The sequence below is a fragment of the Dipodomys merriami genome, unplaced genomic scaffold, assembly GCF_024711535.1.
Source record: "Dipodomys merriami isolate MVZ:Mamm:240054 unplaced genomic scaffold, mDipMer1.0.p SCAF_28, whole genome shotgun sequence".
NCBI classification, from domain to species: Eukaryota; Metazoa; Chordata; class Mammalia; order Rodentia; family Heteromyidae; genus Dipodomys; species Dipodomys merriami.
The window spans coordinates 19,798,060-19,812,112 of NW_027204270.1; the positions used below are offsets into that span (position 1 = coordinate 19,798,060).

The window sequence follows — 14,053 nt, forward strand, 5'->3', positions numbered from 1 at the left end:
ACCTCTCCATACGCAAAGTCCACCCACTGCCCACTAGCTGCCTCTCTTCTCCAGACCTGCCACCCTTACCTTCAGACGGCACTTGGGGTCACATCTGACCTATGCCTGTTTTTCCAGGACATTACAAACTCTGTAGGATGATTGTACTCTCAGCAACAAGCTCAGGGCCTGATTGCCTAGAAAGTTCTGAGCCCCAAGCAGGGAGGTGTGTGGCTTCCGTTAGGACTGCTGTACCCCTGGGTGGAGCCCACAGGCCAGCCTGCCACCCTTCCCCCTCCCCCCTACTAGGGGGCCCAGGACCCACGCTGTCCTCTGTTGGGAGAACAAATTGAAAACACAGGAAAAAGAGGGGGAAAAAAGCCCTTGGCAGCTGTGCAGCAGAGTTTATTGTGACAGTGTTAGAGCTCACTCCTGGGGGGACATTGGGGCTGTGGCCCTGAGTCTTAGCGCCATTCACAGATAACGCGACTCCCTGAGAGCCACGGCACCCCTCCTGGTGGGGCCCAGGGTCGTCTTCCCCGGCTGACTTGGGGTAGAGAGAGATCTGGAAATCCTCAGCTCCACGGGAGGCGCCGCAGGGTGCGTGGGCCTGGGCTGGACGCAGCCTGGGGGTTCCTGAAATGACCCAAGGGGCCATGGCTTCCATCCTGCTTTGCTCCGAGGCCCCTCCAGGCCAGCCGGGCTGTGCAGAGAGAGACCCTCCTGCCCCCCCGCCCCCCCCCCACCCCGCTCCAGGTCCCTCCTGCAGCCCAGGGCCGTGCAGATGGACAGAGGACTCTTGGAGGGGTCTGCCCAGCCCCGGCTCCAGGGGCTTCCCCAGGAGACAGGAAGCCGAGTCCCCAGGCGGGGCCCTCCTGCCCGACCTGCCAGCCTTCATATTCTGGGAGGAATATGGGATATCTCCCCTTTCCCTGATTCACCCCAAGCCTGGTGCAGGGTCAGCACCGGGTTGCAGACGCAGCCTCTGGAGGGGCTGGCGGGGCCTGGCGCCTCATCAGGCCTCCCAGCTCCCTGGCCTGCGGGTGCCCTTGCCGGCCTCTGCCGGGGCCCCTTTAGCCAATTGCGAACTGGAGCTGCTGCTTACGACATCCCAGGAACAGAGCCGTCCTCATGAACCAGGTGGCGGCTGCTTTGCCCTCCATGTCCCCCCACCTTGTGGTGACACAGGCACCCGGTGGCGGCGGCCGTGGACCTGGCATGTGCAGGTGACGGGGCGCCCCGTGGGCATCGTGGGACCCCTAAGGGCACGCCAGGGGGCTGTGGACCCCCAGCCCGCTGGCTTACGACTGCTAGGCACGTTTGGGGCTCTGCTGTCTGTGCCGGTGACCCCCTCACCCCCACAATTGTCCTCTTGCCCTTCCCCCTTCCCCTATTCTGACAGATCAGGTGCGTGTGAGGTTCCAGTCCGCAGCTCAGCATTCAGGCTCCTCTCGGCCCCTCCCCACCCCTCTGGCTTGTCCTGCAGGAGTTGGCCTGGACACTGCTGGCATGATGGCTGGCACCAGGGCAGAAGGAAACTCTCTCGTCTCCGGGTGGACAGGTGGGGTAGCTGAGTGACGTAAGGATCTGGGCTTTGGACGCTCCACAGAGCCGAGTCACATGGAGAAGCGGGCCACTCAGAGGCCGGTCAGCAGAAGCCAGGCCGGGATGCGGGCAGCGAGGAAGGCTGTGTTTATGTGAAGGTCAGCAGGAAGCCATAGTTCTGGGGTGGGGACAGGCAAGTGTCAAGTTCCTTGTGGCCCCGTGGAACACTTCCCACGAGGTACAGCCCTTGGTGCGGTAGAAACGCAGCTCTTCAAGGCCGGGCTGGCAGCCACTGCCACTCTTAAATGTTTATTGGTGTTGTTTTGTGCTTGAACTCAGGGCCTGGACGCTGCCCCAAGCTTTGTGTTGTGCTCAAGGCTGGTGCTCTGCCATTTGAGCCACAGTTCCACGTCCAGCTTTTTGGTGGCTCACTGGAGATAAGAGTCTCATGGACTTTCCTACCTGAGGTGACTGTGAACCACGATCCTCAGATCTCAGCCTCCTGAGTAGCTGGGATGACAGGCGTGAGCCATCAGCACCCGGCTTAACTTCAGCCATGGAAACCTCTTGTGGTCTCCAAGGCCGTGAAGCAGCTTGGCTCCAAGGACTGGCAAGTGAGGACAGAAGGATAGCTGGATGGATGGACAGACAGATGGACAGGTGGAGAGCCTGCAGAGCCCATGCCCCACCCACCACCCCTCCACAGAGACTTCCTGTCCTCTCTGGAGGTGTCCAGACGATCGGTACCTCACACGTCCCTCTTTCTTCTCTCAGGGTTGGAGACAGCCAGCCCCGGGGCCGGTCTGCGCCGCTGTGGACGGGAAGTTAGACTCACGCCGCCGAGGTCCCCACCAGGTTCAAAGCATGTGTGTCATGGATGTTAGCGTTTAGCATGGGTTCAGCCCATCCCCTACATGCTGCGGGGGCCCCCGCCGGAGGAGGGCAGCTGAGGCATTAGAGGCAGAGAGGAAGTCACACAGCAAAGGGTGGCGGGTGGAGACAGGGGCCGAAGGTTCCCTCCCCTGCCACCTGCACTGGTGACGAGGGACCGTGGGTGAACAGTGACACATCTTCTCTCCATCCCCGCGGGTAGGATGCTCCATTCCTGGCTCCTGTTGCCTGGTGACAGGATGTCTGTGCACTCTGGGATGGACCTCACCTGGACCCCATCCCACGGGGACCCCACGGCTGGGTGGGGGTCAGGGAACTCGGAACGACCAGTCCTCCGTGGTCAGACTCCCCAGACAGAGCCTGTGACCCTGAAGATAAGTGGCCAGTCGAAGGCCCCAGGACTCAGCGCCCTGGACGTGTGATGGTCTCTCCTGCCCCTCTCTGAAGGGTGTTTTGGGGACCGAGGCCTCCAGCTCTGGCTTGCTCTTGTGGTCGCGGGCATGCTGGATTGCGAGGGGATGGGGCACAGTCGTTAGTCCTTGAGTCTCGCAGGACGGGGTGCTGGCAGCCACGAGCGGAGGTGGGCTGGGGGGGTGCTGTCCTCAGCACCCACCGGCCCTCGCCCCCATCCCTCGGGGTTCACGGGGGGCAGATGTGCCCTCAGCCCCAAGGTCGGTGTGCGTTTGGGACGGCACTGGGTCGTCGGGGTCGGGCTGCGGCCGCAGGCCCCTCACACGTTGGTGGCCTCCAGGGGCCCGTGGCTGTCCAGGCGGCTCTGCTCCCGCCCGCTCTGGAGCTCATCCTCCCCACAGTCTTCGTTCTGAAGCGAGCCATAGTCGTCATGGAAATCGGGGTCTTTGAACCCCCTTCCTATCTTCCCCAGGGGCAGCTGAGAAGACAGGAGTGAGGTCAAGGGTCAGGAGGGAGCGGATCAGGAAATGAGCGCCTGAGACCTGGGAAAGGGGGCCTCGTCCAGCCAGTTGCTGTGCGACCTTTGAGGACTTAACCTCTCTGTGCTCCTCCCATTAGGAACCCAGCACTTCACTCATTCCTCCAGAAGACAGAAGGGCTTTTTGTGAATTAGCCTGAGGAGAGAGGTTTGTGCTCCCAACAGGAAGGATTCAGGGGCAGCTGAGGGTGACGACCGATGTTGGCCATGCTGGTCCCTCACATCACTTCCCTCCCCCCCCCTTGGTGGGAGGGTAGTGGAGAACAAGCAGGTGCTCAGGGAAATCGCTGTGAACCTAGGAGTGAGGTCTGCCTGTGATCCCAATCCCAAAGGAATATTCTAGCACTGTCTGGAAAAGAACAGAAGTTTGGGAGACTCACAGGCTGGGCTCTTCAGCTCTGCTGCTCTGAGCTGTGAGGCCTTGGGTAAGTCACCTCTCCCCTCTGTGCCAGGCGCCAGTGGCTCACACCTGTCATCCTAGCTACTCAGGAGGCTGAGATCTGAGGATCATGGTTCAAAGCCAGCCTGGGCAGGAAAGCCTGTGAGACTCTTATCTCCAATGAACCACTAAAAAGCTGGAAGTGATGCTGTGGCTCAAGTGGTGGAGCGCTATCTAGCCTTGAGCATAGAAGCTCCAGGAGGCGGCCCAGGCCCTGAGTTCAAGCCCCAGCACAAAGCGAAGAGGGGAGAGGGAAATAACAGCAATCTTGCTGGGTAGCTCATGCCAGCCTGTAAGCCCAGTTACCCAGGAGAAGTGAAGCCCCCATGGGGAGCAGGTCGGGTGGGAAGAGGGAGTGACTGCTCAATCCCCGCTCTCTCCGTGCTGGAACCAATGGTGAGTCACCAGAGCCAGGCCCAATCTGTCATCTGCCTGAGCTGCTTCTCGCTTAGGGTCAGACAGGCCACACCCCAGCCGGGAGGCTTCCTGAGGGTCACCAGGAGGGTGTGGCCTCATCTCAAAATCGGAGTCAGTGGCTTTCAGGGCTTGGGGTTCCTGGGATCCATCCAGGAATCAGGCTGTACACAAGTTCTCTCCAGCCCCAAGACCACCAGCTTTGGGAAGTGGGTGGGAAACCCCTTCCCCTGCTTGCACCCTGTACCCCAGGATTCCCCTACAGATCTGCAGCTCCAAACCCTGCGCAGCCTTGGTCACTGAGCCTGACCTGGCCTGGGTCTCTCCAGCATGCACCCAGCTTCTCCTCCCCAGGTGACAAAGGGATTGGGGGAGAGGCTGGGACAGGACACCTGCTCCCTGGGGGAGAAAGGTGTTTCCCAGGTCTGCTTACCCGGCCAGCCCTGTACTTGATGCCTCCGTTCTCTTCCTTCCCAGCCCGGGTGACACTGGAGGCCCGGCCAGGGGGGGTCCCAAACCGCTCAGCGTCCCGGAGGCCTGTGGAGCTGGGACAGCAGGGACAGTCACCGACAGCTGCCCAGAGCTGCGCCCACCAACACACCTACGGTGGAGACCGGCTGGGCTGCTCCCGGCTCAGTGCTCTGTGATTGAAACCTTCATTCTGCATGGCACGGGGCACGGCCAGCCCCGCTCCCAAGTGAAGGAGGCTCAGAGGTAAAGCAATCAATGTACCCCAGATCACCCTCGTGTTTGAGGTCTGCAAGTCTTGCTCACAACTCTTCTATGTGCTGTAAACGTTACAGGAAAGGGAAGGCAATGGAACCCCAACGTCTGGAGAAATCAGATGTGCTATGAGGAACAGCACTGGAACTCCGTGCCAACCCTCCCCCACCCCCATGAGGAAGCTTTTGTTACAATAGATTTAGCAGACTGAGTGAAGCCTGAGGCCCAGTACAGCTGATTTTCTGATTTTGTAAATAGAGTTTTATTGTTCCCAGGACCGTGCCCCTCTGGTGACATCCCCTGCTCTCTTGGTGGTTCCTTGGCTTTTTTTTTTTTTTTTTTAACTCAAGGCTGGTAGTCTACCACTTGAGCCATAACTCCATTTCTGGCTTCTTACTTGTTAACTGGATATAAGAGTGTCATGGGCATTCTTTCCTGGGTTGGCTATGGACCATGGTCCTCAGGACTCAGCTTCTTAGCTAGGATCACAGGTGTGAGCCATTGGCACCCAGCACTGTCTATTCTGACAGAAGTTTGCCAGTCCTTGTGTCAGCACAGCCAGACTGGAGGTAAAGCAGCTCAGGCTCTGTGTGGATGGCCACCAAGGCAGACCCTGGTCAGGACCCAGGTGCCCCCAGCGGTGGCCGTTTATCCTACCCCCCCCCCAACCCCACACCTTTTCTCTCCCTTTTTCTTCTTGATTTTAGGTCAACCATAAAATCCCACTGAGCTCCAGTTGTCTTTCTCTGACTGCACTGCTGGTGGCCCAGAACCTTTTCTACCTCCATGGACCTGAGAGTATCCAACTTGTTTCCATCTGGAAACCAGGCCACAGCAAAGCCCTTGGTCTATGGTTCCCTGACTGTGACCTTGAGAAAGTCACTTCTCTCCTATAAAGCGTGTCTACCCATGCTGACAATGGGGATGAGAACAGAGCCACCTGTGAAGCAATGGAGTTCATCCAAAAGTGGACTAGGAGCCCACTTCCAGGGGCTTATGCCTGTAATTCCAGCCACTCAGGAGGCTACCTAGTGAGACCTTCTCTCTAAAACCAAAACTCCAAAACCCAAGCCAAAAAAAAATAAAAAAAACCCACCAAAATGTACATGTTGATATCCTTTGTAAATATAAATGCATGTAAAAGTCCTCCACAGAAGGCTAGCAAACCAAGTTCAGCAAAAGGAAAATCCTTATTCACTGGTAGGACCCAGCGAGATTTTATACCAGAATGCAAGGTTGGTTCGGTTCGGCATATGGGAAAAAAAATCAGTCAGTGGAATTTGCCCTGTTAATGAAAGGCACACCTGGCTGCTACCACTGGTGACCTGCGGTGTGGCCCCGGAGGAGAAATCTCTTCTCCTGGAAGGAGAGAAGAACTGCTGTCTCGGCTCCTCACCAGGGTAAAATGTGGCCCTGGCCAGATCACAGGCCACAGGCATCTCACCCCAGGTGTGTCAGGGTACTGAGAGCTCCCAGGGTGTGTTCACAGCCCATGCCTGGTGTGCACTCACCTGACCGGGTGGAAGATGGTGCTCATCTCCTCTGCTAAGTGTCTCCGAAGGATGTGCTTCCCACTGGGGATGCCCAGGGCCGTGGCCATGGCCTCTGCATTGAATGTGGGCTCCAGCACCAGCACAGCACCGTGGACGCCGCTGTTGGTCAGGTTGTCGGCGTACTCCTGAGGGCAGAGGCAGCAGGCTGGGTGGCCCCAGGGGCCGCCAGACCCAAGCAGGGACCTGTCCCCAACCGCAAGGATTGCCCTCCTGGGGACCAGCTGATGAAGAACGGAGGGGAACCCCTCCCCAACTCTCAGAGCCTCGACAGCAGCGGCCTCAGGGCCCCTGCGTAGCTTGGAGCCTGGCAGGAAGCCATACGTGTTTGGGAACAGATGTGCACCTGGATCCTGACCCTATACCTGCTGCGAAGGGTGGGACTGGCTGTGTCCCCCAGTGACAAGGGTCAGGACGGGGCTCACCTGTGAAGGGGGACAAGAGGGTGTCCTCACAAGCCTGGGTTCCAGACACGTTTGTTCCAAAATGGACACTGATCTGCATGCAACCTTGCATGAGCTTTGCATGTGCATGAGTGGCCCCTACACGCTGTCCCCCTACACCCTGTCCCTATACCATGTCCCCCTGTACCATGTCCCCTACATTGTGTCCCCACACATCGTGCTTTCCTGCAATATGTCCTCTTTCAGGATGTACCCCGACATCATGTCCTCTACACATGTCCCCTACTGTGAGTCCCCTCCCTCACCTTCAGGTCAATGTCTCGCACCCACTTTAGCACACGCTGATTGGTCCACACCACAGGGTCTGTGTTCTGTGTCTCACAGCGGGCCCGGCGCTCCTGGAGGGTCTGGAGGGAGACAAAGGCATGGTGGGGTTCAGAGGACTTGGGATCACAGGTGGAGGGGCCCCACACCCTGGTGGGGTCTCTGTATGCTTGTATGAGCAGAGCCATCCACAGCTGCTCCAGCCTGTTGTTCTGGAGCTGAGGCTCCCTGCTGGGAAGTGGAGAGATGCCACTTTATGGGGTGTGGGGAGCCAGGAGTGTGGGGTTGGAAGGACTCCAGCACGGCTTCATCCTGTGCTGTCCCAGATCGTCTGGCCGGGAGGAAGTGCTCAGGGAATGTTTATGGAGACGCTTTCCATGGGGACCGGCAGAGCCTCTGGTGGGGAAAGTGTTCCGGGCACCAAGCCCCACCCTCTGGACCCAGCCTCAGACTAGCCTGCTGCCCTCTCCCGGGGCTCCCAACCTGCAGGCCCCGCCTCCATTTCCTGTGTAGCACTATCCTGGCTTTCCATGTCATAGGGGGCTCCAGGAGGCCAGGACCGGTGTCCTGTCCCCTCCCTGTGTCCACAGCTGTGTGGTGTGAGAGAGAATATGAATTGAAAGCCACTCTCTGTGGCTCTCTCCTGAACTGCTGTGTTCTGACATTAGTCCAGGAAAAGCCAGCAGTTCTGGACGTGGCACCAGGGACTGGCCTCACCCTCACCTGGCGTCCCCCACCTCCAGCTTGGCATAGGGCAGTCTAGGGACCCTTAGCGTCCAGACCCCATCACTGCCAGGCCCCTGGTTACCACCGACCCCGTACCCAGCACCCACTCAGCCAGGACTTGTCTGTAGCACCTGTGGCCTGTGAGTGCTCCGTCAGCTCTGAGTCTCACTTCACCATCCATCTGGAAACTTCTCTCCCTCACAAAGCTACCTGCCTAAGACAGCCTCTCCAAGCATCGTGACCTCATGTGGCTCCTTCGTGGCCCGATGAGGGGTCCCCAAGTCTGAATCGAGCACAGGCTCTGCTCCAGCCAAATAAAGTTGTTTGAAGAAAGGATGGAGAAAGGGAGGGGTGGGTGGGTGGCTGGCTGATCAATGGATGGAGTAGTAGACGATTAGGGGATGGATAAATGGATGGATGAATGAGTAGGTATATAGCTGGCTAGATAGATGGATAGGTGTATGGATAGGTTGGTTGAGTGAAGGGCTCAATGGACCGATGGGGGAATCAAGTGGATGAATGGGAGGATGCATGTATGGGTAGATGAATAGATAGATGGGTAAGGGAGAGATGCATGATTAGATAGTTAAATGGATTTATCAACCCATGGATGATAAGTGGACATGTGGGTAGATGATCCAGGAATGGGTATATGGATGGGGGACTAATGGGTAGATGAGTGGATAGATAAATGGATGGGTATGTGGGAAAGGTAGATGGGAGGATGGATGGGGTGGATGGTTGGATGAATTCATTGGTAGATGGATATGATGGATAGGTAAGTAGATGGATGGGTAGATGGGTGGATGAGTGGATGAATGAGTGGATGGGCATATGGGTAGATGAATGGATGGGTGGATACATGGGTAAATATTTAGATGAGTGGATGGATGAAAGATGGGTGGATGAGTACACGGATGCATGGATGAGTATATGTGCAGATGGATGGATGAGTGGATGGACATATGGGTAGATGGATGGTGGGTGGACAGATGAGTGGATGCATGGGTAAATGTGTAGATGAGTGGATGGATGGATAGATGTATGTATGTATGTATGTATGTATGTATGTATGTATGTATGTATGTATGTATGTATGTATGTATGGGCAGTGGATGCCAGAGGAGAGAGGGGCCCGGGGGAGAGCCCTGTCCCGCCCCACCCAGGTCCAGGCCCTCACCTCTCTGCTGAAGTTCACTTGGTAGAGCAGCTCGATCCCTAGCAGGATGCTGACCTGGTGGAACTTCTTTGACACGTTCAGGTGCTTCTCTAGATCCCGCTTCATCAGGGAGTTCAGCATCCGCCCGTCCACCAGGTGGTTCTGGAAAGCCTGGGAGTACTGTGACAGGCCGATGTCGTTGAGCCAGGCCTTCGCCACCCAGTGATGGTCCAGGTCAGCAGCCTTGGACAGACTGGTGAGGGAGAGTCAGAGACAGGCATGGGTGAGGGAAGGCGGCAGGGCGCAGAGGACAGGCAGGAATGAGAAGAGGTGGCCAGAGCTGAGGAAAGGGTAAAGAATGGGTGTGTTGGGGGGTGGGGGGGTGAAAGCCAAGAAAGACACAGACAAGCAGGGGCAGGGCTGGAGTGGAGACAGGAAGTTAGAAAGAGATGCGAGGATCAGCGATGGGGAAAGAGGAAGAAAGGCAGAGGGTGGAAGGGGAGGCCCACCATATTCAAGCACACAGACAGAGCAAGCAGAAGGCGCTCAGGCAGTAGGAAGCCACACCGCTGGGTCCCCTCACCTCTGCTCACCCCTGCTCTCCCAGGATTTCTGCAGAGCCCTCCCCCTACCCATCGGCATGTTTCTCCCTAGTCTAGCCCCCCTCCCCTCCAGTGCCCTTTGGTCTTTTTTTTTCTATGTGGAGAACAAGGAGAGGCATCAGTGATGGCCTCCATGGAGCGTCCACTCCCAGGGCACTGGGCACATCCAGTCTTGGGGGATGCAGAAGGCTCGGCTTCCTGCACAGGTACGGTGCGTCAGGGCCACGATCTGGGTGGGGTCTCAATGAAAGCCCAGGTTTCACTTATTCCCAGTCCTCTTCCCCGCCACACCAATACCTCCTCCAAGACATCTCCATGCTCCACAGAAAGTGGTCCCCGGTGCCGTATGCATACTGAGTGTCCCCAAAGGAGCTTTGGGAATTGGGGCAAAAGGCTGTGGCTCCTGGTGAGGGTGTCATTCCATAGCTCACCAGAGGGTGGCAGCATCACAGAAGGAATGAGGGCCCCTGCATCCCACCGGGGCGGCCAGGTAAGTACAGAGCAGCGGGTCTAAGTGTGAGTCAGGAAGGGCTGGAGGGAGTATTATGTGCAAGGGGCAGGTGGTGGGCTTGCAAGAGAGCAGTGGCTCCTCCTGGACATAGCGAGTCTTGTCTGGTCCTGCTGATGGCCCCTAGATGGCTGCTCATGTCCTTCCTTCACCCCTACCAACCCTATGCAAGCCTGGGGCTCCTGGGACTCATTACCCTTACTTTTCTCATGTATTTATTTTGGTGGTATTACTGGAGTTTGGGATTCAGGGCCTCACACTTGCTGGGCATGTGCTCCATTGCTGAACCACGCCTCCACTCCTTTTTTGCACTGGTTATTTTTGAAATAGGGATTTGTTGTTGTTTGGCTGTTAAGTTGCTTTTTGTGCCAGTCCTAGGGCTTGGACACTATCCCTTAGCTTTTCTGCTTAAGACTGGCACTCTACCACTTGAACCACAGCTCCATTTGGAGCTCTTTGCTGGCTCATTGAAGAGCCTTGATCTTTTTTTTTTTTCTGCTCAGGCTGGTTTTGAACCATGATCCTCAGATCTCAATCTCCTGAGTAGCATGAGCTGCTGATGCTCAGCAAGAACCCTGATGGTGATTATAAACACCCCAAGGACATTTTCTGTTGTTCAGGGTGTAGTCAGAGGCCAATGTGGACCCGCCTCCCCCAAATTTCGAACCTCCTGGCCTGTGGTCATGTTTGGGGCCTGCTTAGAGTATCTGAGGCCAGGCAGTTAGCTGATCTCTCTGTCTCCTTCTCTCCCAGCATGTCCGCATCAGCTCCCTGCCATGGGAAGGCACAGTGCCAAGGCAGCAGCCATCAGCAAGCCAGAAGAGGCCTGGTGGAGCTGAGTCAGGCCAGCACGCTGACCTCAGACTTACAATCCAAGATGGCGTGGGCCCTGGAGACTCTGGGGTTGTGGAACTGGACCAGTTGGCTAGGGACCCTCAGAAGAAGCAGCCGGGCAGGGGTGCCTCCCCAGGGACCCCATCATTGTCCTCCATGCCTCAGCCCAGTCCTGCCCGGATGGCCGGCTCCTGGATCTTCTGTGGCTCCAAGTTGTGGCCCAAGTTCCTGTCACAGCCTTTTCTTTGGCTCCATGTGGCACCAGGAGCCCCTCTCCTGGACATACACCAGCTTGGTTTTCCTGCTTCTAAAGTGGCCCGATTCTCCGCCCCCAGCCCTTTCTATTTTAATCCTGCAAATAACAGCACACACCACCAGGTTTGATTAATTAACACTGTGGGCTCGGTGGGAAGCCAGTGAAGGAGATAATTATGCAAAGCAGAAAGTGTCAGGTTTGCAGAGCTGGCTCCTCCCCTCCGCCGAGGCAGGTGGGGCTCCTCCTCTTTCCTGGAGGCTTGGGGAATGAGGATCACCTCCCACCCATAGTCCAGGAGAGGAAGGCTAGAGGCTGGGTGATGGGGCTCCATAGCAGTGGTGGCAGCGTGGCCTCGGGGGTACCCTGATGGGAAGAGGCTCCTGTCATCCCCTGTGATTCCCCCCTCCCCCAATCTGGTCTCTATGGGGCAGGGAGAGACTGTGATGACCCTTTCCTGCCCTTTTTCTCCTGTGTCTGTTTCCTCTCCCTCTGCCTCCCTGGCCTTGGCTTGCTTCATTCTAGAGTGATGAGCGCTTTTCTTCCAGGTGGAAGGAGGTAAGGCTGACACTGTTGTGGTCCTCTTCTAGAAGGCTCCACTGGCAACAGGAGGGGAAGGATTTCTAGAGGCCCCAAGTCCCCCACGCCTTCCCTGGGATGGGGAGCACATCATGAGCCATTTCTGGGCATGCGTGTGTGTTCTTGGTGCCTTCCTCTCTCTCCAGAGACCGGGGAGTGCCTGGGCCATCTTTCCCACACCCGTGTCCTCTCCGCCCCCAGCGTGCTGGGCCTGGCTGTCCCTGGACCAGGCAGGGGGCCCGGGGGCAGGGCGTGGCTCACCTGCGGCCGGCTTCGGCATCGCGGTAGTCCTCGATGGCCAGGCGTAGCTTGCGCCGGTGCAGGGAGCTGCACACGCCCAGGCCCAGCTCCAGGTCCTCGTCACTCAGGCTCAGCAGCACCTGCGTCCAAGAGGGGACGGTGGGAGAGGGGGGGCCTGTCCTGGGCACTGGAACCCCACCCCCAGCCCTGCCACTGCTGGCTGCTGGTCCCCTCCTGTCTCTGCCCACCCCACCAGGGCAGCTCTGCCACGGGCATTGCCTTCTGTTGGGCAAGAGGAGGGGCTGCTGAGGTCTCAAAGGGCTCCAGAGGGCTCTAAGAGATGTAAATGCAGTGGCTCAGGCCTGTAATCCTAGCTACTTAGGAGGCTGAGATCTGAGGATCGAGGTTCAAAGCCAGCCCGGGCAGAAAAGTCCATGAGAGTCTTATCTCCAAGGAACCACCAGAAAACCGGAAGTGGTTCTGTGGCTCAAAGTGGTAGAGCGCTCGCCTTGAACAAGCCCAGGGAGAGCATGAGGCCCTGAGTTCAAGCCCCAGTATGGGCGTGCACGTGTGTGCGCGCACACACACACCCACTGCAAACACTCCCAATGGCTGCAGGGCCTCCCTGGGGACAGGGATTTCACAGGACCTTTGGCCCCAGCCCTGTCCCAAGGAGGATCTGAGCCCACGGTGGAAAGAGGCAGCTCAGGGCGGGGCCCTCCCTCTCCCGCCTCCCCAGCTCCAGGCCTACCTTCCCACTCTTCACGTTCTCGGCGCAGGCCTTGACATACATGGGCATGGCCATCACCACCTCTAGCCAAGCCTGCACGGCGCCCGCCTTCCAGTGCGACATGGGCGTGCTCCGGACCAGCTCCACGTGCTGCAGCCGATCCGCCTGCTCCTCGCCCTCCGACAGGCCCAGGCTGTGCCGCGTGGGGCTGCCCTGGCTGTCCGAGTCTGCAACACACAAGTGGGGGTGGGGTGGGGGCAGGCGGCAGAGCGGCCCCGTGAACCGTGCGCAGCACCCTTCCCAACCCAGCTTTGCCTTCTTCCTCATCCCACCCCCATCCCCCGCCCCAAAAAACATCTCTGCCCCTCTCCAAGGAAAAGACTAAGAAAAATGATGAACTGATTTCAGGAAGGAGAAGTAAAGCAGAAAAGGAAAACTTCCCGCCCCAATGCCCCTGAACCCAGAGCTGTGAGGATTTAGTTCAATCTTCCTGGGGACACACAAATGCCCAAGTGTGCAGATCCACTCGAGACCCACAGCCTAGCACGACCCACGCCATGTCACTGGACGCCTTATTTATTTATTATTCTCCTCGGCCAGTCCTGGCGCTTTTACTCAGGGCCTGGGCGCTGTCCCTAGCTTTTTCACTTAATGTGTGGTGATCTACCACTTCTAATATTTTCTTTTTCTTTTTTTTTTTTCTGGTTCATTGGAGATTAGAATCTCGTGGATTTTCCTGCCCAGTCTGGCTTTGAACCATGCTCTTCAGAGCTCAGCCTAGTTATTTAATAACTAGGATTATAGGCTTTAGTGCTGACTTGCTAACGGCGTCTTTCTATCTCAGTGGAGATCAGGGATGGGTCTGACAGGAGGCCCAGGACTCATAGAGCACATGCTCGTGATTTATTCCACCTGCCTCCCGTTGGTGAGTACTGGGGCTGTTTCTAATTTTTCACCATTGCAAACAATTCAGCAGCCACCTCCCCTGGGCCCACGGGTGATTTTCTTTCTTGGGATAAATGGGCCCCAGCTCCATTCCCTTACCACACAGAAGCCTGTGTCTGAAGTGGCCAGAAAACAAGAACGTTTCTCTAACATTTCCCAGTCCCTTTCTGCAATGTGTAGTCACATGGATACCTGGCAAAGGTGCCAGGTGACACAGACCAGAGGGCGGGGTGGGGGAGGGGACAGCAGATATCCCTAA

At 57.3% G+C, this 14,053-nt stretch overlaps 1 protein-coding gene across 1 annotated transcript; it reads right to left on the minus strand.

Annotated features, from left to right (window-relative positions):
* Window positions 1–1,350: 1,350 nt before the first annotated feature.
* LOC138838033 (kazrin-like) lies at window positions 1,351–13,408 on the minus strand. The gene is made up of 8 exons (XM_070037038.1): window positions 13,387–13,408; window positions 12,871–13,076; window positions 12,141–12,259; window positions 9,125–9,356; window positions 7,200–7,301; window positions 6,452–6,618; window positions 4,651–4,762; window positions 1,351–3,304 (listed from the first exon to the last, which is right to left on the minus strand). Exons 1-8 carry the CDS (start codon window positions 13,406–13,408, stop codon window positions 3,146–3,148), a joined length of 1,119 nt encoding a protein of 372 aa, XP_069893139.1. The 3' UTR covers window positions 1,351–3,145.
* Window positions 13,409–14,053: the final 645 nt, after the last annotated feature.